Raw genomic sequence first — 21,613 nt, 5'->3', positions numbered from 1 at the left:
ACACTTGCATGTGTGTTCAAAATATGAAGATAAGTGGTATCACTAAAGGGCAGGAAGGTATGGGTAAAAGTGAACTCCACTGAATGTTGAAAGAAATGGTTTGGTGGGCATTATGCTGCAAAACATAACCTGTTCCTTGAAATTTACTGGAGGATTCCCTGCTTGACGTGGAAACAAAATTCAAGCATGTGTATCTATAAAACGTCCAATTCAGGAGAAATGCATTTACAGTTAAAGCATATGTCTCCAACATTTGAAAGTCATATAATGTCTGAACAGATCACAAAGCACACAAAACCTGGGAAATCAGTGGAGAGCAAAGAATTTGTTCTGGAGGTCTTGTAGAATTCTGCCAACAGTGTTTTTGCCATAAAGCATGGCGCTGTGACCTTTCCTAAATCAAATGGGTAGTCAACCACTATTGTTCCAGCTAGGTTTATTTCTCATATGGGAATTTAACTCATCTCACTGTCCATTTTGCAATAGCCTGTCCAGGTTTAGCTCGACAATAGGAAACAAACGGTTGAGTAGCAGACTTTAAAGACAATGGTATATATCTTTTCTATACATCAGAGGATTCATCATATCAACAAAACAAGGCTTTGTCGCATTCAAACGGAATTCAGTCCCAATCTTCGGTTTAAACCTTAGGTATAGTTTAAAAGTTATTTTGCATCAACAAGTCTTGAGTGATGTCCCAGTGATGTCCCAGAAGGACCAAGACTTCACACCAAAAGCATGCAAACTCACTGGATCCTGGGCCATAAAGATTAAGTTGAAGTAAGAGAAAAGTCATGAGCAATAAATAATGCAGCAAACAAAACTGCTATTGGTCTGTAACTGAAGTAAGTTGGAGTAACATTCTGAGGAGGAGGGAAAGAACATGAATGGGAATCTCTACAGACATGAACACTGTTGTCAAGTGGAACTTATTGTAAATGTGATCTCCAAGATAGGAACTATTAAAATCCCTTGGACCATGAAACAGCCACTCAGTAAGGAGCAACGTGAATAACTGGAAAACAATGTCTCAGGCACAGCAGCTTAGTTTGATGAGTGAGACATGGACAACTTCTGTAGTATGCTAGCTTATGGAAGATGTAATCTAGGAGCGCAAAGGAATTAACAGTATACAGATGGTTATGTAGAAAGGGCTGATGCCTCTGCCAGAGAACAAGGTAGTGGAAAACATCACTATCTTTCTTTTACCCTTTGCCTGAAAAAGTCATTGGTGAAAAACGGTCAATGGTTCTCCTAAACCAAGCTGACTCTCAAAAGAAAGTAATTCATCTGATGGTGGTGTGCCATAAGAAAAGAAATTATAAAGACTTCATGCGTTCTACTGCACAATTATGTGCTCATTTTAATGAACATTTGTAATAAAGAATGTACAGGGCCTTGAGAGCACAAACATTTCGGGGCACACAATTTTCTAGCTTGATTGCCTGCAGGCCCTCCACTTCATCGACTGTGCTTTGTTTAACCTACAAAAACTAGTTCTGGTAGACAAAAATACTTTAAAAGGATACTCTTTTCCAATTAGTCTAATAGTGTGAAAGTGTATATCTTTAACATGCTAGGCATTTCGAGGCAAAGAAAAGCTTGCACTATGGGACAGAACCTAATTTCCAAAATGGACATGAAACATGGATGCATTGTGGGCATATGCTGTCGATAAATAAGAGCACTTTCTTTATTGTACAACACCATTTTCAATAACCATCAAGCGGATATGTATGCAAACAATACAGTTAACCATTCTTGTTAACTATTTAGAAGCAAGGTTCTTTCCTTACTGAGTCAAGGATTCAATCTTCACTTGCAATTCAGTTCTTTCTTTAACAACCAGCTCATGATGACTTTTCCAGATGTTACCTGATGAAGCAACCTCATGTAACTCAATGTCCTGAAGGTTTAAAAAAATAACATAAATTGAGTGTCATTATTTTAAGCAAAATATATATAGATTCTTCTTAAATAATATTAATGCATCCTGTTCACATGGAATGCATTCATAAGTAAAAATACAGAGGAAATAAGTTTTCTTTCAAAAAGAACCACATTCCACAGACTTTGCAGATGCTAAACGTTGTATATAAAAAAAGGTGTTACTATTCTCCACTCTAACAATAGATATATACAGTTCCAGAATACAGTCAGAATAATGCAAATAAACAATTTTCACAAAATCACCAAAACCATACTTCTATCCATTATACCTGAATTTTGAGTGGTAAACTGTTCTTTTTCCAAGCGCACACAGTCATTTACTTTGCTACATAAATGGGCAGCACTGTTGAAACAAATAGGATAGTCTTCGTAGTTGGCTGCAAAAATCTGTTTTATTGGCCACAAACACGAAGAAATATGAAAATAGACTTACTGGTACAAAAACACAAAGAAACAAGTTACTTGACTGTAACAGCTGGTTTGCATGGTGGGACAATTCAGATGTTTATTTCAGTTACGTGTTCGTTTGCTCCAAAGAAACATGTTGAGATAATAAAATGTAACTCTTACAAATGCGTCAATATGTCTGATGATGACATCCACTGCAAGTACAGAAAAAGCGGCAACATGACCATTCCTTGCAGATTCTACTTTTCTACTAATAACTCATCTGTATTACTTGACCATTTGGAATTAAATATTTGTTCTTTTTCACTGGTGAAGTGGGGGAAGATTGTGTGTATCCCGAATAGCCTAAAGATGCAAGTCTACTGCTGCAGGTGAGAAACTGGTATCTTCGGCTGTCTAAATCTATTCCATCTTCATATATGTTATATCAACGTACTAGCAATATTGCCGCTGTGGCGGGGAGAATGGAGAAAAAGTACTTGCAATCAAATGTTAGAAAAGCATTAAACCATACTGCTGCTGAGAATGTCTGGCTAAGGTAAAATGGCAGCAGAGTCGGACGCTTAGTGAAAAGCTCCACTTCAGGCGCCAACATTATCCTGCTAAATCTTGCCCATTCAAAAAAATGCTTAGAAGCATGCAGCGCACATTGCATACATGAAATCTGTTTTCTAAGCCTGCTGGGGCCGTGTAAATGGGGCTGAACGCACCGTCGACATGGAGGCAGAGTCTAATATACCTAGTTGAGCGTACATCCAGTCCGGGGCCTCTGCAACCACCGCTAGTCCCTACCTGTTGCCTGTTCTGGCCAGAAGGGGCAGTACCCGCGACGGAACACCGGAGCTACGTGCATCCCGGAGCGGAACCACAGGGATCAACGTTCGGCTGACTCCAAACGTGGTGCTGCACAGCAGCTGAGGGGCGCGACAGCCCTTCGGACGTCTGTAGCACACTTCCCACTGTGAGTCCTACATACCCGTTTGGGGTCATCCCGGACCTATATATATATATATATATACCTTCAGCTCCGGCCCCGACGACTGCTGCAGCCGCAGAAACTGGCATTGCCTAATGGGGATCGGCCGCGGGAGCAGCATGGGTGAGCGGGCGGCCAGGAACCTGTTTATGCAGGGAGTGCCCCATTGCTCACCCTCCCTCGCTGACACAACAGCACTCAGTGTGGGGCCTGGAGGAGTGTGCGGTACTATTTGATCCATAGTCTGCTGGACTACAACTCTGCTTGATCTCCCCTGGCTAGGCAGGTCTTTACGCAGCAGAGCTCAAGGGCTGCATATCACAGCAGCTGTCGACAGCCAAAGTGGATTGTCCGCAAGTTCCCATCTGAGGGCACCCTTACCCCTCTCATTACCTAACTGTGCTGTTGCCTGCGTATTCCAAGTGAGTGAGTACACTGTCCTGCACTACAGCGCCCGGAAGGGAGACTGAGTTGGGAACTCCCTTTCACATGAGACCGCCCCCAAGTCAATAAAGGCTTTCTCAATGACAAGACCCCCTCTGCAGATGACCATTGGAATCACGCGGTGCAGCAGATAAACCGGCATGTTTATCTGTCCGCATTGGGACAACACTATAGACTGGAGCACTGTTGTGGGGAAAAGACTGACAATAACTGCTCAGTGCTATCACAACAGTTGCCAGTCGTGGAGCTCCACTATTGCTCCAAAATGCAACATTAACCAATGACTCATTCCACTTCCCACCATAAGCTAATACTTACAAGGGCGCCAATAATCCCTCTCTCACCCCCTACCCCCATGCTGGCAGGACACCAGTAACTAATTGCACGCCCTGCTACGGTACCAGGGTGCATCACAGCATGACAGTGAAACCTACAATCACCAAGCCTTCACTGCAGGAACGTCCAGACCCTGCTTCTTCCTCGCTTGCCACAGATAACACCTCAGCAGTCCTGCATTAACTAGAAATTACTCTTCATATGCACTCCACTCAATTCAAAAGGATCCTGCAGGTTATCCTCGATACTAAAACATAATTGGAAATCAAGATTGACTCAGTCTTTCAACAGGTCAGCCTCCTCCGTGCGGACCACCACAAACTGACCAACAGAATGGAGGAAACAGAATCTATTCTCAGCGCCATGAGACTCACTTTTCAGGAGTTGCAAACCCAGATTAAATTTATTAATGCAGAGGTGGTGGACCCTGCACCGCAGGGCAGAAGATGCAGAAGGGCTCTCCAAACAAAACAATATTCACTTCATGGGTTTCCCTTGAAGAGTGGAAGGCCAATGCACAGACCTTTTCATAGATGAATGGCGGATGAACAATGCACTAACTGGAAAAGTCCCAAATTTATTTTCAACTGAAAGGGGGCACAGAAGTCCCATCAGACCACCTCCACAAGAAGCATCACCATGGCCTCCTGTTGCCAGTCTTCCTAATTACTGTGATCAAGACCTGATCTTGCAGCAGTTTCAAGCCCAGGGGCCATAACGATTTGAAGATGCTTCTATCACTGCATACCTGGACTTCACAGCAGAGGTTCAGTGGGTATAGGGCTCCTATGCAAAGATTTAACAGCTTCTCCAGGACCAGAACATTAAATATGCCTTGATGTTTCCTGCAAAACTCTGGGTAGTGGACAGCAAGACGACCCACGTCTTTTCCACGCCTGAGGACTTCTGGACATGGATGCACACACGAGGAAATCGACCAGCCCTCGACGGGTGAGCCCGCATCTGGCGACTGGCTAACTTCTCCACCCATTGCCGCTGATGCAATCAATCACAAGCTAAACCTACCAAATCCCAGGCAGCAGAAGAGCCATGGTGCTACATGAAACTGTCAAAGACCGCAATCTAGGCTGCGCTTTTCAGGGGTCTCTTCCCTTCTGATGTTCCTTGCCACTGTCCCCACTAGGAAGAGTGGTGGTAGCTAAGATGCCAATACTTCCTTGGTTGTTGTACTTCTTCACAGCATTGCCAATAGTGATTTCCAGAAGCTTATTTCGGAAATTGAATGACTTACTGCAAGTACTGATGTGGGGGAAGGTTCGACGTAGAGAAGCACTGGCTATTACACAACACCCGCTCCTAGAAGAAGGCCTAGGCATACCCAACTTCAGGCTTTTCTGTGCTGCAACGCAGCTACAGTGGTCCCTACACTGGCTCAGTGAATACCCCCCCATGCAGAAAAGGAGATAGCAAGGTTGGGCTTGACCAGTGTGTACACCTGGCTATCGGACCCCACTTGTCCTCCGCTTAAAGGAACCAACTTAATGCCAACAGCTCAAATAATCTGGGAGTAGATTTGTACAGGGCACGTCTTGCATTCCCCATGTTCTCCCATGATTCCCATACCAGGCTAGCCTGCCTTGGCTGTGATTCATGACTTGGACAGAGGTGAGGGCGGTGAGAAGAGGGGACCTCTTCAATCGTGGATTCTTTATGTCTTACGAGGACATTATGAACATTTCTTCCTAGGGCGAAGGTTCTTTCCTAACCTATCATGCCCTTTATCATTTGCTGCAGGACACGTGGGGCACCAGCGACCTGGAACTACCACAATTGCCCATCCTTCACACACTACTGTCAAACATAGACCTGGAAATGGTCCATCTCAATATTATATGAAGCCGTGACTGTGAGCACTAGTATGACTACAGAGGTAGCACTTGCCAAACGGAATGCCATCGTCCCGCAAATCTGAAAACACAGAAAGAGCTCTCCAACAGGTGAAGGTGGTTTCCCGTAATCCTAGTTTCTGCTTCACCCAGTTCAACTACAAACATCAGGCATATCTAGCCCTCCAGCACATTAAATGTATTTTCGCTTCATCTGTACCTGAATGCCCAAGATGTAAATTGGGTGAGTCAGGGTTTTTCCACATGGTGTGGGACTGACCTCACTGCGGCAGCACACATGGCAAACAATTACTGCTCAGACTTCAGAATTGACAGAACATCCACTAACCCCGGCTCCTGAATCGTGTCTCTTAGGAATCCACCCCAGGGCCAAAGTGGACAAATATCTCCACAGGTTTGTTGACTGTTTGTAGCAGATTGGTGAAAAAGCAGCAGATAAGGAGAATCTATAGTTTGGTGAAAGTTCTCTGGGTCTGGTATAAGGCCTGGGAGGCGTAGACACTGCAAGTGCTTTAGATCTATAGTCTTCAAGACACAATTCAAAAAACTCCATCTCATTTTCAATGAGGTCTTGATTTCATCAAAAGGTAGTGTCTGCAAAATGAATTATTGTGGCCAAAGGAATGTAAAATGTCCACCTTCTCTTGGCATTTTTAAATACATTGGGCAAAGGAAATTAGGAAAAACAGTGTCTTCATAAAACTGTTAGGAGTCACTAGCACTTACGGTAGGACATGTTTCAACTTGCAAACCTGGCAGATATAGAAAAAAACTGCTTCACACATGAGGCTGACAGAGCATAAAATACATTTAAGTGTACAAACACTGTACGTTACGGTCATTCATCCCGTAGAAAACAATAGTTAAAGAACACACTTAGAGAATTATATAGATACATATGGGAAGAAAAGGGCAGTGCTAAATGCAAAACTACATGTACAAATTCACTGAATTCATTACATTGTCCACAAAGAGGGGCAAAGCTAACTACTAAACTTAGATAATGAGCAATGGATAAACAAGTCCTGATCCCAGGCTTTATCAGCGGGTCTTATACTGGGGGGGGGGGGGGGGGGGGGGGGGGGGGGGGGGGGGGGGGAGTCCTTGCCCTGCAGCCTTCAAGGGCCCCAACTGCTGTGGCACTATAAACTTGGCACACAACATTCAGAGCATTGGGATGGACTAGTAAGGTTACTCAGGTTACTCCCCTCTGGGACAATGCCAGCCTAGGTGCTCTTGGTACACAGCCGGGTTTAATGTGGTTTAATTGGCCTGACTAAAGTGGGAGACATTTGGGAAAAAGAGGGAGTTATCTCTTCCCAAGATTTACAAACAGAATAAGAACTAGCGCCAACTGAATACTATTGCTACTTCCAAAGAGTGAGGTGCTCCCTGAGGCTTCCCTGCTGGAGGATAGACTCCTTGACACATATATGCCCGCAGGCCAATCTCACTCACCTACCAAAAAATAATCAATAATTCCCCTGATACTCTGGTTCACTTGAGGGTGCAGTGGGAGTGAGCCTTGGTTAAACTAGAAGAAGATGAATAGCAGGAAGCACAGGCATCCCACACAGAACTGGCCGTATGCTCCAGATTTTGGTTAGTGCAGCTTAAAATCCTACACAGGGCATATGTTGCATGCACCATGGTGGTAAAAATGGGGCAGAGTACTTGTCAATCAGTGTTGCAGACACTGTAGCCGGACAGGCTCCTTCCTTCATAGCTTATGGAGCTGCCCATGTTGAAGAGCTATTGGCTTGCGGTGATTAACCATATCAATGTTGTGTGTGGCCAGTATACGGGATGTGATGCCAAATGGTGCCTCCTTAATATTTGAGATGTGTCCGATCTGAGCCACATGGACCATATCTGGGTCACCCTGGGGCTGATGGTGGCGAAGCTCAATAATAAAGGGCTCGGGGGGGCTGAGTCACCACCACAACTTAGATTGGAAAACTGATATGGATTGGTACATGTAGGTGGAAAAGTGGTTTATGAGGGGAGGGGATGTCCCTGTAAGTGGATAAACATGAGGAGCAACTGGAAAGGAAACCTGTATATGGTCACGACTGAGCCTGGCTTTGATCCTATAACTGAGGACTGTACTGCTTTCTCTGGAGGTAATAGGTAGGCAGGGGTGGATGGACCTGGGAACGCTCATGGGATTATGGAGTGAGAGACCCTTTGTCCCACATATTATGATCATTGTACTGCAGCAAAAGCATTGATTTTTGGTGTTATATTGTATTGACAGGTAAATCAATAAACAGAATTGTAAGAAAAGAAAAAAAAAAAAAAGCAGTACTGCTAGGCCCAGAGACGTACGGATATTAGAATATTTCACAGGTCTTCAAGGACACCCCTCTATGATTATAAATATTTGGAGTACCAAGCCATAATACCCACCTTACTAGGTTGCTTAGGCCTGTGCTATACAAGGGAGTCAGTAATTTGAGCAATTTTTATTTCCCATTCTAAAAACCTTGTTACAGGTTTGCAGTACATATTACGGAGCTTTTTACTATAATGGCTGAAGATTGGTTAAGTAATGATGGATTTGTAGGAATTCAAGAAATGGGGACTTGAGGAGTAACAATTCCGGCATCACGCGCAAATGTCTTCTTATAATTTCAGTCCTTGGTAAAGTAGGTTTTAGCTGCTACTCAAGGAAGGCAAAATGAATCGTGGAAGATGAAGATCAGATCTTTATTGCCCCACAGTACACTAGCAGCATTTAAATATGGTATGTGATGAAATTTCTTCAGTCTGCACAAACCAAAAGATTACTACAAGGGTCTTAAATCTCACTAGTTAGATGAAAGAAGCCTACCCAAACATGAATAAAACCCGTTGACAAATAATATATCTATCACTTCAAGCATCACTGTAATTCTGTGGGAGGCAAGTTGAGCTTCTGTAAATACCAGTAATTACAATACCTCATAAGTGGGTACTGATAAAGCCCTATACCAATGCATCCAGCTGTCATAAAAAACAATAATCAGTGACACAGTGTGTTAGAGTTCGGGAGAGATCTTTATTTGAGGTCCGAGGCTACACAGGTGTGTGTAATTTATTGAAATATATACTTATCCATGGGACAGGTTGCTTATTAAATCTATACATCCTTTAAAAAAATCTACTTGTCCCTTTGGTGCCATGTAGTGCGGTGACAAATTATGGCAGCAATCTCATTATGTAAGAGCTCAGATAATCGCTTCTCTGATTTTGCGAGGACTACTACTATAGTAGGGCTCGAATACTTGTAATTTCAATCCCTACTATAGCAATTTCCTTATTTTGCCACCTTTCCGCAGATCTACATACTGGGGTGGGAGGAAGCAGTAAGCAATAGTTCGAGGGCTGGAATACCTTTGACTCTGAACCTACTAACTTGCATGTCACATAATAAGAAAGGCTGCATATGTGCTCCTGACAATGGCAGAAGTAGAAGTTCTTCCAGGGTTGGGGGAAAAAGTGGTTGGAAGGAAAGTGAAATTGTAAATGCTCAATAGATTTTCACATAAGCAAATCTACACATGCATATTTGCTCGTGCTAAAATACAGTTCACAAATACTTTCTAGAAGTACGATTTCAGGGTCTACTTCTGTAAGTTGTGAATTCATGAAAGCAACTAATTCAAAGACATGTGCCTTGGGTGCACTTTGTGATTTTCTTTAAAAACTGGGTCCCTAATTAGGTCTGGTGTTGACCAAGACACTGTGTTTTTAATTAAACATATATTTCTCTATCAGCTGGCTTTACTGAGTGATCACATTCTTACCAAACCTGGAGCCCCTCCTCCCCCTGCAAAGAACATGGAGGGACCACCCAAACACCGGACACACTCTGGGCATGTGCTGTGCTGAGGGGGCTGTCTGGAGGGGGCTGCAGGGCCTTTGTTACACCACTGACAGCAATTTGTGCTTTTTGAGACCAAAACCTTTTTTTTGTTTGTTTTTGCCAGTTTGTTACAATGGTGAGAGTCTTGCAGCTCCCACAACAATAAAGTGTTACAAAAGCCATGTTAAAACAAGACCCCCATTGACGAAACCAAAATACTCACAAAAATGTCAGATCGGTTGACTTTACCAGTGCTTGTTTATTTTCATAGTTCCCATAATTTTATTGAAAAAGGTTACACTGATTTTCCATTACGAATATTTTTTTAGAAATACTAGCATGCATCAACACATTTTACTAAATGATGCTTCGAAGAAATAGCTAAAACTTCATTGTAGCAAAACTTTATTTTCCTACTTGCATTTTTTTCTTAGCATTTTATTTTGGAAGCAAATAATCATCACTCTTGCTTACAAGCTTCTGCAAACATTTGCATCTAACCAGAGAGCATTCTGGGAGCATTATACTTAGCCTCATATTGTTAAGCTTTTCAAACATGTGTACACTTTTTTTTTTATTTTTTTATTGGAACCACTGTCAGTAGTGAAGTGTGATCCTTAAACATTTATTTACAGTGCTTCCCCTAACAATGAAGGCTTTTCATTAATGGACCATAAATACAGGTTTGAACACCACTAACATATGGACACAAATATTACCTCTACTGCAGACCGTTCCCTTCTCTGTAAACTGGCAGCCAAAGGGTTTGTGTTGCAGGGGGTTTTGCCTGCTTGTCCCAGGGACACAATAAACATGACAACTTGTTGCCCTTGACCCCAAACAAAATGTCCCGGGCGTCGGGCAATTGAATTCCACATCCCTGGACACACATTTCATCATCTGTTTTATGATTAGCATTGACAGGGTTCTGTGAGTAATCAGTCAATGTAATCCTTAAGTGCCTCTTTCACAACCTGGCAGTCTAATGAACTTGATACAAATCACAGAGTCGAAAAGGAGTGTCTGCACAACCAATTTGCACCATTCCCGGAAACAACATTTATAGCACAAAAAGGTAAATGCGGTCTATGAGATCAACCAACTGAGATCAATCTCCGAAAAGAGGGGCCTCTGTAATGCTAGCAAGTCCCTTGGATCAGGGATGTGCCCCTCACCCAAACTTAGGTGGCATGCTTCATAATCGGATCCCTCAATTTAAAACAAATAGTTCCTGGTGTGGGCTACAAATCCCTAGAGTACGGTAAGAGCTTTTGGAGTAGGTGTTTTTTTTATTTTTATAATTAAGGTCCTATGAGAGTTAATGGTCTGGATGAGGTGAGCAGAATGCAAGATAAGTGATAGGAAGGAATAAAACTACTTCTTGATTGCGTAGACGATTACCTTATTCAGGTGCCCCCAAGAGATAATTTAAAATTAAGATGGGAGCGCCAGCAATACAGAGACGCCTTTTTGGAGATTGATCTCAGTTAATTAATCTCATACACTGTGTTAATCTTTTGGTGCTATAAAAAGTATACTTTATTTGCCAATCCCCTCTCCCTACTCACCAGCACCACCACCAAAAGTGTCTGATTTCACTGATTTTGTTCAATGGATTGCCGGAAGTAGAGCCAAATTTGTTAGCAACCTTAGCAGGCCTGTTAGTGACCTATTACAACTATTGTATCCTCAAGAGTAGACAAGTAAAGTGATTCATCATCAGTGTTAGTTATATTTAATGGGGATCCCACACGCACAGCTGGATCAGGTGCTTTATCAAAAATTCCAGTTATCTACACACAAAAATAAGGATCCAACTACAAAATGTAGGGCTGATGCGGATCTTGTGCCTCACCCTCCTCAGAAAACAAACTGTGCAAATGAGATTTGAGGATGGCTCCATTAGAGCACTGTAGGTGGGTACAAACCCAACTGCCCCAAAGCTACGAAGGGAAATGCATTTTCTTAATTTATTTCAAATATTGAGAGGTTAAAAATATATAACCAAAAGAAGTGGTGTGTTGGTTGTTCAGTTTGCAGGAAATGGTTTAGTTCTTGTGACTCAGAATGAATTGCTTCTTTGAAAACTTGAGTTTGATTCTAAGAATTGCACCAAGAGTTATTGTTGCATTGTCGATATGAGGTAAATTTCATTCAGCTCACACACAGTGCAAATCTTATTTCGGAATCGAAAACGTTTTGGCAGTGTTCATTTTGGACAGGTCAGCAGATTTGCTACAGCCATGTAATTTAAATATAAACATTGATCTGATGATGAACACAAGGATAACATGTATATTTCATCATTAAAGAGGTATGATAATAGAAAATAAATAAACTACCACATATTATGCAGCAGTGGCTGCGCAATGACAACTGATGCAGATGGAGATGCTGAAAAATATTTCCCACATAAAAAAATAATAATAATCGAACTATGAGCAATGAACTCGGAAAACAAGATGCATGCTCTCTTAAAAAAAAAAAAACATGCTTTCTGTGATGTTCACTTGCTGTTTACACAATATCCTCAAATTTCAGTCATTAAGTTAACCTTTGTATTTAAATGAATTCACAGTGGAAAACGTACATAAAATTGTTTGGAATATTCAGTGAGTAACCATGCACTTTTTTTATCTACGAAATACAGATATATACAAGTATTATACTTGCCTTTTCTCTAATCTTTGCAGTCACATTCTCTTTAGCATCTTCAAGGTGTTGTGCTTTCTTTTTTAGAACTTTAATTGCTTTCTTCAGGGCTTCATTTTCATGTGCACTTTTTTCCTTCACAAGCAAAATCTTTCTCTTGGCTTCTTTACGTTCTAGCTTCTTTTCACTGATCGCTGTGTTCAGATTCTGCAGTAAGTTATGCAATTTTACCATTACATGTCATGATCACAAATGAATATAGGCAAATCAACAAGGGCATTACAGTTTGCTTTATCATGTGTACTTCTTAATTTGCTGTGAACATGTACAATTTAGGACTTTTATATATGCTATACGCAAGCTCTGACTAGGAGATAAATTATATTAACGGTAAGTAAGTGTTTTAAAATTATGTTTGAGATAAGTCAATATTTAAAGAACAGAAGAAATCATCTTTTGAAAAGAATGTTTGCCTGTGACCCTCATGTTTTGCAGGGTACAGGAATAATTGTTCTCCTAGGGAAAATAAAAACTTCATCTGTGACTAACTGAAAAGTCGAAAAAGTTCAAGATCATTAATGTTATCCTAAATTGGAGACAGTCCCACAAAAATGCAAGCACTACAATGCAGCTTTTTAAGGTAAAGGTTTCCATTACTCACATCGCTTTATCAGTAAAGCATTCCTCATTTTCATTGTCAGGAGTAGCCCCTGATGAAAAGCTTTGGCAAGTTTTTTTTTTTTTTTTGACTCATAACTTTGTCTCACAACCTGCATATTGGTGTAGGATGGGCAACCACACACAAACATACATACATTTCCACTTCTGAAACTATGGAAAGGAAATGTCCTATAAACCAAACCTAGAGGAAATCTCAAAGGAAAATACTTTGTATTGTCAACTTCGTGTTTAATACAAACGGTACCTTCATGCTTACCACAGAGGATTTCCAACTTGATTCGGGTAATGATTCAAGCATGTGAATTTATCAAAAGGTCCAATGCTTTGTATGCACAAGGTGGCCCGGCGATCCGGCAACTTATGAGAACCAAAGCCTAGCTCTGTGGTCTGGAGGGTTGCTCTAAGCACCTTTGAGCTGACAAGACAAATGCACGTGTCCTGGGACATAAAAATCATACAGTGGTGGCAGCACACTCGCATAAATTTCAACTTGAAAGTAATTCCCACACCCTGCACAAACATCAAGAGAGAATGTTCATGTGTACTCTATGTATGTGGTGTTGCTAGCAGCAGTCCATATTAAATGTAAGGACAAGTCTCCTTCCCATGGTAGTCACCAATAGTACTTCTGACCCTCAGGGCAGGTATGTCACAGTTGAGGGGACGATCAATGGACAGGCATTCAATCTGCTAAGCACCTACGTAGTACCTCCCCAACTCCCTGGCCCCACGATAGACGCAATACAAAAAGGTACTTAGTGGGAGCTCCCGAGGGATAAATAATGTAGGTGGGGACTGCAACATGCTCATGTCCCCCACAGTGGATAGACCAAGACTTTGGCCGGCTCTTCACCCGCCTATCGGATTGGGTATCTGGCCTTGGCAACATCTAGTGCACCTGGCTCCCTCATACACAAGTGTATACTCAAGCTCACATGAATTACATCTTCATGACAGCCACAGGTATGCTCCTTACCACCAGTACCGGGATCCTACCCAGAGATATCTCCGACTATGCCCCTGATACTGTCGCGTGGGCTCTCATTATCCTAAATGAGACTACTGGATTTCTAGGCAGCAGGATCGATAACGGTGTGGGGGACTGAGTCTGACCCACGTGTAAAGAATTCTGTCACCCTAAATCCGGTTTTTGCTCCGGCTAACTAGAAGTGCCTCATTTCTCCCACGGGGAAGAGATGATTGGGCAGCCGAGCGCATGACATCTTTGGAACTTCTCAGAGAAGTCGTGGTCACTCAGATCCAAACCAACTCTCTCATTTAAAATATGGTCTCATATACAAATGACAAAAGACAGTATAAGTTTTATCTAATGTTTTAATAAAACAACTGTATTTTAGATAATAAGGCGTGAGCCGCAATAACCAGAACAATACAACATAGTAGGATTGAAATAGTCACCAGGAGAGTAAAACATAAGAACAAAACTATCATATTGCTTAACAGTTTCTACTCTCCCTCTGCTTGTTCTATTTAGAGCACAGCATGTTAAGCTTCTAGCTTGCCTTTCCGAATCACCGGGGAGACATAAGCCCTCATACCTTAGCAAAGGCCTGTGATCTGGTTCAGCATCTGCAACGAGGCAGTCGGCATCTAGTTGTGGTGCCCTGGTCGGAATCTCCCTCTCGCATGTATTGGGACAAGGAAGTGATTTTATAACTAACATGTCATCGTGATCACAAAATGTCCCTACGCAGGCATGCCAAATCTAAACTCCTACCACTTCTATCGGCAATGTACCAGACTGTATCCTTGACTGAAGCACAGAGTGAATATATAATGAAGAACTCCAGTGCTGAAGTAGGCAAAACAGTGTGATATGAATAAAAAACAACACCGTAGAACTGGCTATTTTGTAAAATAACAGTACGAAGCATAATAAAAAGCATTTAGAGCAAAGTGCACAGAGGCTCTAAGCTGTCAGCAAATGAATAAAATACATTCAGGGCAAAGTGCACAAAGGCCTAAAGCCTGAAGCTAATGCGCAAAATATACGTAAAACTAACCACACTACACCCTCCCCTTGTCGGTAGCAAGTGGTTCCAATAACATAAAAACATGCCCTAAACATAAACAATATATTTCGACAAGGTAAGGAGACAGTCCTAAATTTAGGAAACATGTGACGATAAAGCCAAATTCAATATAGTGTCAATTTTGCCGAAGAAAAAAAATCCAATTGTCAGACAGAAGCAATAGAACGTAGGAGCTCCTCCACTTCGATATATGTTAATACCGGAAGATCCACGCCACAAAGTACCATGGAGCAGGTATGTTCCAAAGCCCCAAAACCATTCAGGGCGGCACCCCGTGCAGGGCCAATGAAAGAGACAATACCATCTTCCTCCAGGAAGGGAATCTCATAAACCGCCTCACGAAGCAAACGCAACCGTAGTGCACAAGTCTGGGAATGAGCCCTAATCGGGAACATCAACAGATCAGGATCGACCACTGGAGGGCGCTGCAGTGAGAGACAGAAAGCCAGTGCATGTTCAAATGAGCACCAAAGGCACCGAAACACGGGTTGCACACAATCCAAAAGCGGTCTGAATGACAGAGACCAGTCACACTCCAAATGGCCCAGGAGTGTAGCTCCAAAATGCTGCATCATGCGTTCACGACACAGCTGCGCTGACGGGAGCAGCAATATAGGATCTCATCGTGGCAGGACAGCCATTGCGAAAAAATAGCAACAATAGCAAAACTCCAGCCAACAAAGCCAAAGTAATCGGGAAACCCCCAAAAATGCTTCCGAAAATAGAGTGTATAGCCGAAGGTATCAAACCGAATATGGAAGAGAAGGTGTGAGCGAAACCAACACCAACGGCTTTGAAAAAATGAGCAATACCAGCAGTGCTGGATGCATTAAATATACGTCCCACAAGTTCACCGAAGTGACTTGGAAAGTTAGTATTCAAAAGGGACTGTATCTCCGCCGATGACCTTGCCACCTGAAGTGCGTAGGTCTCGCTAGCAGATGTAAGGGCCACATGCTTTTGAAACAATAAAGCTTTCAGCCGACTCAACTTGTCGAAATCAACCTTGGAAGTAGCAATATGAGGCCAGATGTCCGCTACCTCCCTAATTTGAGTGGGGGGAAACAACACATTCCCGCAGCACGTAACAGCCTTGTTGACAACGACAACGTAAACTATTCCGGCACGCATGCCACAGCAGCGTTCGCTGTTAAGAACAAAGTAACTGCCGTTAGAAAGCACCTGGAAAATGTTTTTAATAACCAGGACTGGAACACCCTTCAAATAACAAGCTAAGTTAGCAATCGAAGCGTTACACGCTCCGTGCAAGGACAGCTGTTTACAAACCATGGAATGGCTGACAGAAGCTTCGCATTCGCTACCGCTAAGAAAAACCTGCCTCAAACCATTAACACATCTGTATTGAAAGGGAAGCTCCCACACCTCGTGTATGTAACTGTCTCCCAATAGTTCATATCTACCCACCGGAATGTGCTTCAAACAAGGAGTAAATTGCAGAGTGGAGATGGGCAAATTAATAACCCCATGAATCAACCACTCAGCTGACGGAATCTCAGCCACCGTAAAAGGCAGTTTCTCCAATTTCTCAATATTCAACATAACATATGTTGCTTCCTTTTTTGCCATCAACTGTTGTTGACGAGTTAAATTAAAGGAAATAAAGATCTCTTTGGCACGAATGTGCTGCCATGGAACGCGACCCGCCTTCAAGGTCTGAAGAGTCCAACCCAGCTGCATGATGGACCGTGTCGGACTCTGCCCATGATATAAAGAAGACATGTCCGATTTAATAATGTCAATAGCAGAGGAAACAATGCTGTCAATCGTGTAAACACAGTCAGAAAGGGTATGCATGCCATTATCAACAACAGACAAAGTCTGCAGCAGATTTTCCTGATCAATCTGCCTCAACCGGGCTGCAGCCTCCTGTTGTGAAAGTTTCCAAATCTCATTATAAACTTCATATAAAAACCTTTTCTTCCGTGGTACCTTGGGACCTGACAAAAAATCTTGTAAATCAGTACCATTAGACAGCAACTTGAGATGTGACTTAACTGCATCCAGCGTGGATGGCTTCAACCATTGTTGACAAAGCTTCCCCACGCTGTACGTAGTTATAATATCAGCATGTTCTGGTGAAATGTAACGAGGGTCTGCCCTACTAGTCCTGAACCCCCCTGAAGAGGTGACAAAACGTTGATGACACTGATTAGTGTCTACAGGCCATAACAACCACCCGCCTGGATGTAACGATGAAATGTTAAGCGTACCATTCTGGACCCAATGCGTAAATTCACTAAAAGTAGCATTCACATAGTGCTGCCAGTTGTTTAATTTGGAAGGGACAGGGATACTAGGTAAAGTCAATCCTCTAATTGTCGCCAAGCCCAAACAGCTAGTCTGTTGTACTGTGTCATTGAGGAAAATCATCTGCACAGGGATAAGACATTCTCTAAATAATGTATCCCTGCCTTGCATCTGCCAATGTTTTGTACCCCAAACACTTTTCAAGTCAACAGTTTTAAACCAGTATTCATACCCCTCGACCGAACGTTTAGATACAAACAAATTGGAATACAGTAATTTATTATCGGTCAATAACATTTGCTTATTAGAATACGGAGTAACTTTGAAATAGTAAGACTTAGCATTTCGTTGATCATGGCCAGAAAAATATGCAAATTTATCATAATAAGTTTTCGAACTCCCTTGTGGAGGAGTCGAGCAATGTTCCCATTGCACATAATTAAAAATGGACTTAGGGCTCCTAGCTTTATGAATAAAATGGTGTCCATAATAGTTGTAGCAAAACATGTCACCATGATCATCTCTAAACTGGTAAGCATCTTCATCGTCACAGACAGTATAATATTGCAAATCCGTTAGCATAGAATCTACTGTCTTCACATCCCAATCATCAGAAACAATGCCTGGTATAACAATATCATTCATTGATAACTTGAGGACATACGGTATTTGAACCAATTCAGTGGGACCATATATATCAAACATTACTTTATCCCACACAATCCCATCCGGAATCGGTATTGCAGAAATGTTCACATTAGGCAGGTCTCTTCGAACCATATGAGACGAAAAATGTGGTCTCAACACAGTCTCCACGTGCTCAATGTCTGATCGATCAGGAAGAAAATGACCATGTATTACTAGAAAAAAAGTAACTACAAATCCCAACCATAAAAAAATAGTCATCACAGCCATAAAAAGCCACAAATAGTTCCAAGGAAAAACAAAATATGTGCGTTTAAGCCAACTCAGCAGCTTACGTGGACCTCGGACAGAAGACATCGATGACCAAGAGCTGGACACTGCTTCATCAGCGTCGTTGAAGCAGCCAGAGGCAGTTCTAGCAAAAGGTGCAATTGTGAACAAAGAATCAGATGGAGGCTCTCTCCTAGGCACGCTATAAACCACATGTTCAGAAACATCAGTAGAACTCAAAAGATTCCATATTAATCGTTGTCTGTGGAATAATCGCAAGATCATCTTCCACCCTCCCCAAGCTCGGAGAGGAAACAGTGTCGGTGTAAATCACCTGCAGCGGGACTTCTTCCCCAGTAGTGAGAGTGATGTCGGAACTACTGGGTGTCCCTCTTGGTCTGCTGTGCTGAATCGGCCACTTGTTGTAACTTGACATTATCAATGGAAACAAAGCGATTTCCTTTGGCCCCTGGCAGCGGCGGTAAAATCACAGTTCTCGTGCCGCTCACCCCTAACACAGGGACAGGTGCCCGATAAGAAGGACCAAATTCTTTCTTTACTGCGACCTTTTCACGCACTAGATCCCCAATCCTGGGTATCCAACCAGTAGGTGTTACTGGCTCATCCTTAATTCCTGTGGAAGCAGCACTTGCAGAAGAGTTATCTTCACGGAATTGTTGTAAATCCTGCAAAACAGTGACACGATCATTTATGTCAAAGGGCGTATCTGCCGCCTCCACACCAGGGCCATCTAGATCAGGAACATACATTTGTATTCCAAACATGCACTCATATGAAGTACGACCCCCCAGTGACCATCTAGGCAAGTTATTAAGTGCTCTCTGTACTCCATACAGGTGGGCTAGCCAACTACGACCCGTACCTATAACCCTGCCCGTTAAGGATTGCTTTAAATCACGATTTAAACGCTCCACGACAGAATTTCCCTCGGGATGAAATGGAGACGAGAATTGGAGCTGGACCCCCAACGAAGCCATGGTGTCCCTGAATGCCTTCGAGGCAAAAGCAGGGCCCTGGTCCGAATGAAAAGCCGCAACTGCAAATATATCGACAAAGATGCGCAAATCTTTAATAACAGTCCGAGCGTCAGCCAAGCGTTGTGGCCAGACCCACACAAATCTGGAGCACGAATCTACAGCAACCAAAATATATTTGTATGCACTATCTGGTGTCAGCGGACCACAATGATCCAAGTACACACACTGTAAAGGTTTATTTGAAATCAGAAGGGGCGTCTGCTGCGGGCGTCTAGCTGACGAAGCTTTAATCTGTTGACAAATGTCACAACAAAGGACATATTGCTTCGTCTCTTTATAGAGACCAGGCCACCAGTAACGAGCCTGTAAAAGTGAAATCGTGGCAGCCACACCAGCATGTGCAGACGCCACCCCTTCATGTGCTGCAGAAATTTATCAAGGTCTCTCAATTTTATTGGGTAGTTCACGTACACCAATGCCTGGAATTGTAACAACAGCATTTAGCGCACCACTCAAGCAGTAACTATATTTAGAAGGAAAACCCTTAGGAAATGGCGTGCCATCAGCCGTAGCTTTTACGGCAGCCGAAATCTCTGTGTCTGGTTTGGAACTCGAATGAGTCACTGCGGCTACAGTGGGGACAGCCACTGCCGACTTTGCAGCTTCATCAGCCAAAGTATTCCCAGCAACGTGTATTCCAACGCGCTGGTGTCCAAGTGTATGCACAACATGGACCTTAGGAAGCGTTTCTTTCAGATCCGCAACCTTACCCCACAACAATTTATGTTTAATGGTGTTGCCTTTAGAATCCCTGAACCCATTCAACTTCCAATAGTGCAGATATTCATTGAAAGACTGAACACAGTAGTAGGAGTCACAGACCAGAATGGTCAAAATCGCCAGATCCGCGTGCTCCAACGCTAACAAAAGAGCTTTGAGCTCAGCCTGCTGCGCCGTGCAATATCCCAAGGTTTTAGTATAAGTATGTCGGGGGCAGAACACTTCCCCCTCCATAGTTCCGCTCACCACCGCACATGCAGCAGAATACTGTTTACTGTTGTTTAGTCCCAACCGCTGGTTGCGCAGAGCCATCGGTATACATGACCACTTGATATTGGTCAATAGGCAATGTACCAGCAGGAACAGGGTATTCTATTTCGTATTGAAGAAATTCTTGAGTCTGCAGTTTAGGGTCAAATATGTAATCTACATCAGTGGCTGTCAAAGACGTAGCCCATTGTATCCATCGCGGGTGTAAAGCTTTCGAATTAGGAACACTCGCTTTTGTAACAGCCTCTAAGGCCGGAATCGGGGAAACAACAATGATGCGTTGGCCCTGGGCAAGCGGTCTTTCTTTGATCACAGCCATCTGTACTGCAGTGAGTATTTTCTCAGTCTGTGCAAATCGCTGTTCTGCAGCAGAATACAAGTGGGACTTGTATGCTATCGGGACTGTCTCACCCTCATTAAAGGTGACATACGTAAACCCAACAGCCCCAGGTATCACCCTGATGACTAAATGTGTCTTATTGTCCCGTGTGTGTAAGTGTTTAACTGCTAAGAGATCATCCTGTAACTCTCGCAGGATGTGTGTATGCTCAATTGTCCAAAATCTACTCGAAAAATTCGGGCGAATCAGTTCGTATAAGGGTTTTATACGCGTAGCATAGTCAGGAATGTAAGTTCTGCCAAAATTCAGAAACCCCAACAATGACTGGAGCTTCCGAACCGTATTAGGAGGCTGCAGTAAAGCACATTTCTCCAAAAAATGTGGTGCTAGGCTCTTGCCTTCACTCGATAACTCATATCCCAGGAAAATGACGCTGAGGAAGGCAATTTTTGATTTCTTAAAATTATACTTATAGCCAATATCAGCAAATCCCACAACAATGCGCGACACACGCCTTAGATGTTGCAGAATCTCATAGTCCGTCAAATATATGTCATCAACATATGATAATGCTTCAGGGTCCAACTCGTGCAGCATTTCAGTCACACGACCCGAAAACAGTCCCGGGCTATTCTTATACCCCTGAGGCAAACGACAAATTTTTTTCTGAGAGACAAACGCACTGAAACTGGTATAGTCCCGACTTTCGGGCGCTATATTCTGGCAGAAAAATCCAATCGAGATATCTAATGTTGTTTTGTATTTCTTACGCACTATATTATTCATAAGCGCTGCGCTATGTGAATTCTGTATTGCATATGTGCGT

General features: G+C 42.7%; 1 protein-coding gene across 4 annotated transcripts in view; it reads right to left on the bottom strand.

The window, feature by feature from the left end:
• ODF2L (outer dense fiber of sperm tails 2 like) overlaps nucleotides 1-21,613 on the bottom strand; it is a 248,638-nt gene that overhangs the window by 153,538 nt on the left and 73,487 nt on the right. For all 4 annotated transcript variants that reach the window (XM_069232260.1, XM_069232263.1, XM_069232261.1 and 1 more), the window contains exons 7-8: nucleotides 12,503-12,688; nucleotides 1,797-1,906 (exon numbers count right to left, since the gene is read on the bottom strand). In XM_069232260.1, the coding sequence (XP_069088361.1) occupies nucleotides 1,797-1,906; nucleotides 12,503-12,688 (296 nt within the window). The remainder of the gene's footprint in view (nucleotides 1-1,796; nucleotides 1,907-12,502; nucleotides 12,689-21,613) is intronic.

Source organism: Pleurodeles waltl, chromosome 4_2 (genome assembly GCF_031143425.1).
Source record: "Pleurodeles waltl isolate 20211129_DDA chromosome 4_2, aPleWal1.hap1.20221129, whole genome shotgun sequence".
Classification (NCBI taxonomy): Eukaryota; Metazoa; Chordata; class Amphibia; order Caudata; family Salamandridae; genus Pleurodeles; species Pleurodeles waltl.
The sequence above is the reverse complement of the archived record's forward strand: the minus strand, read 5'-3'. Positions and strand labels throughout refer to the sequence as shown.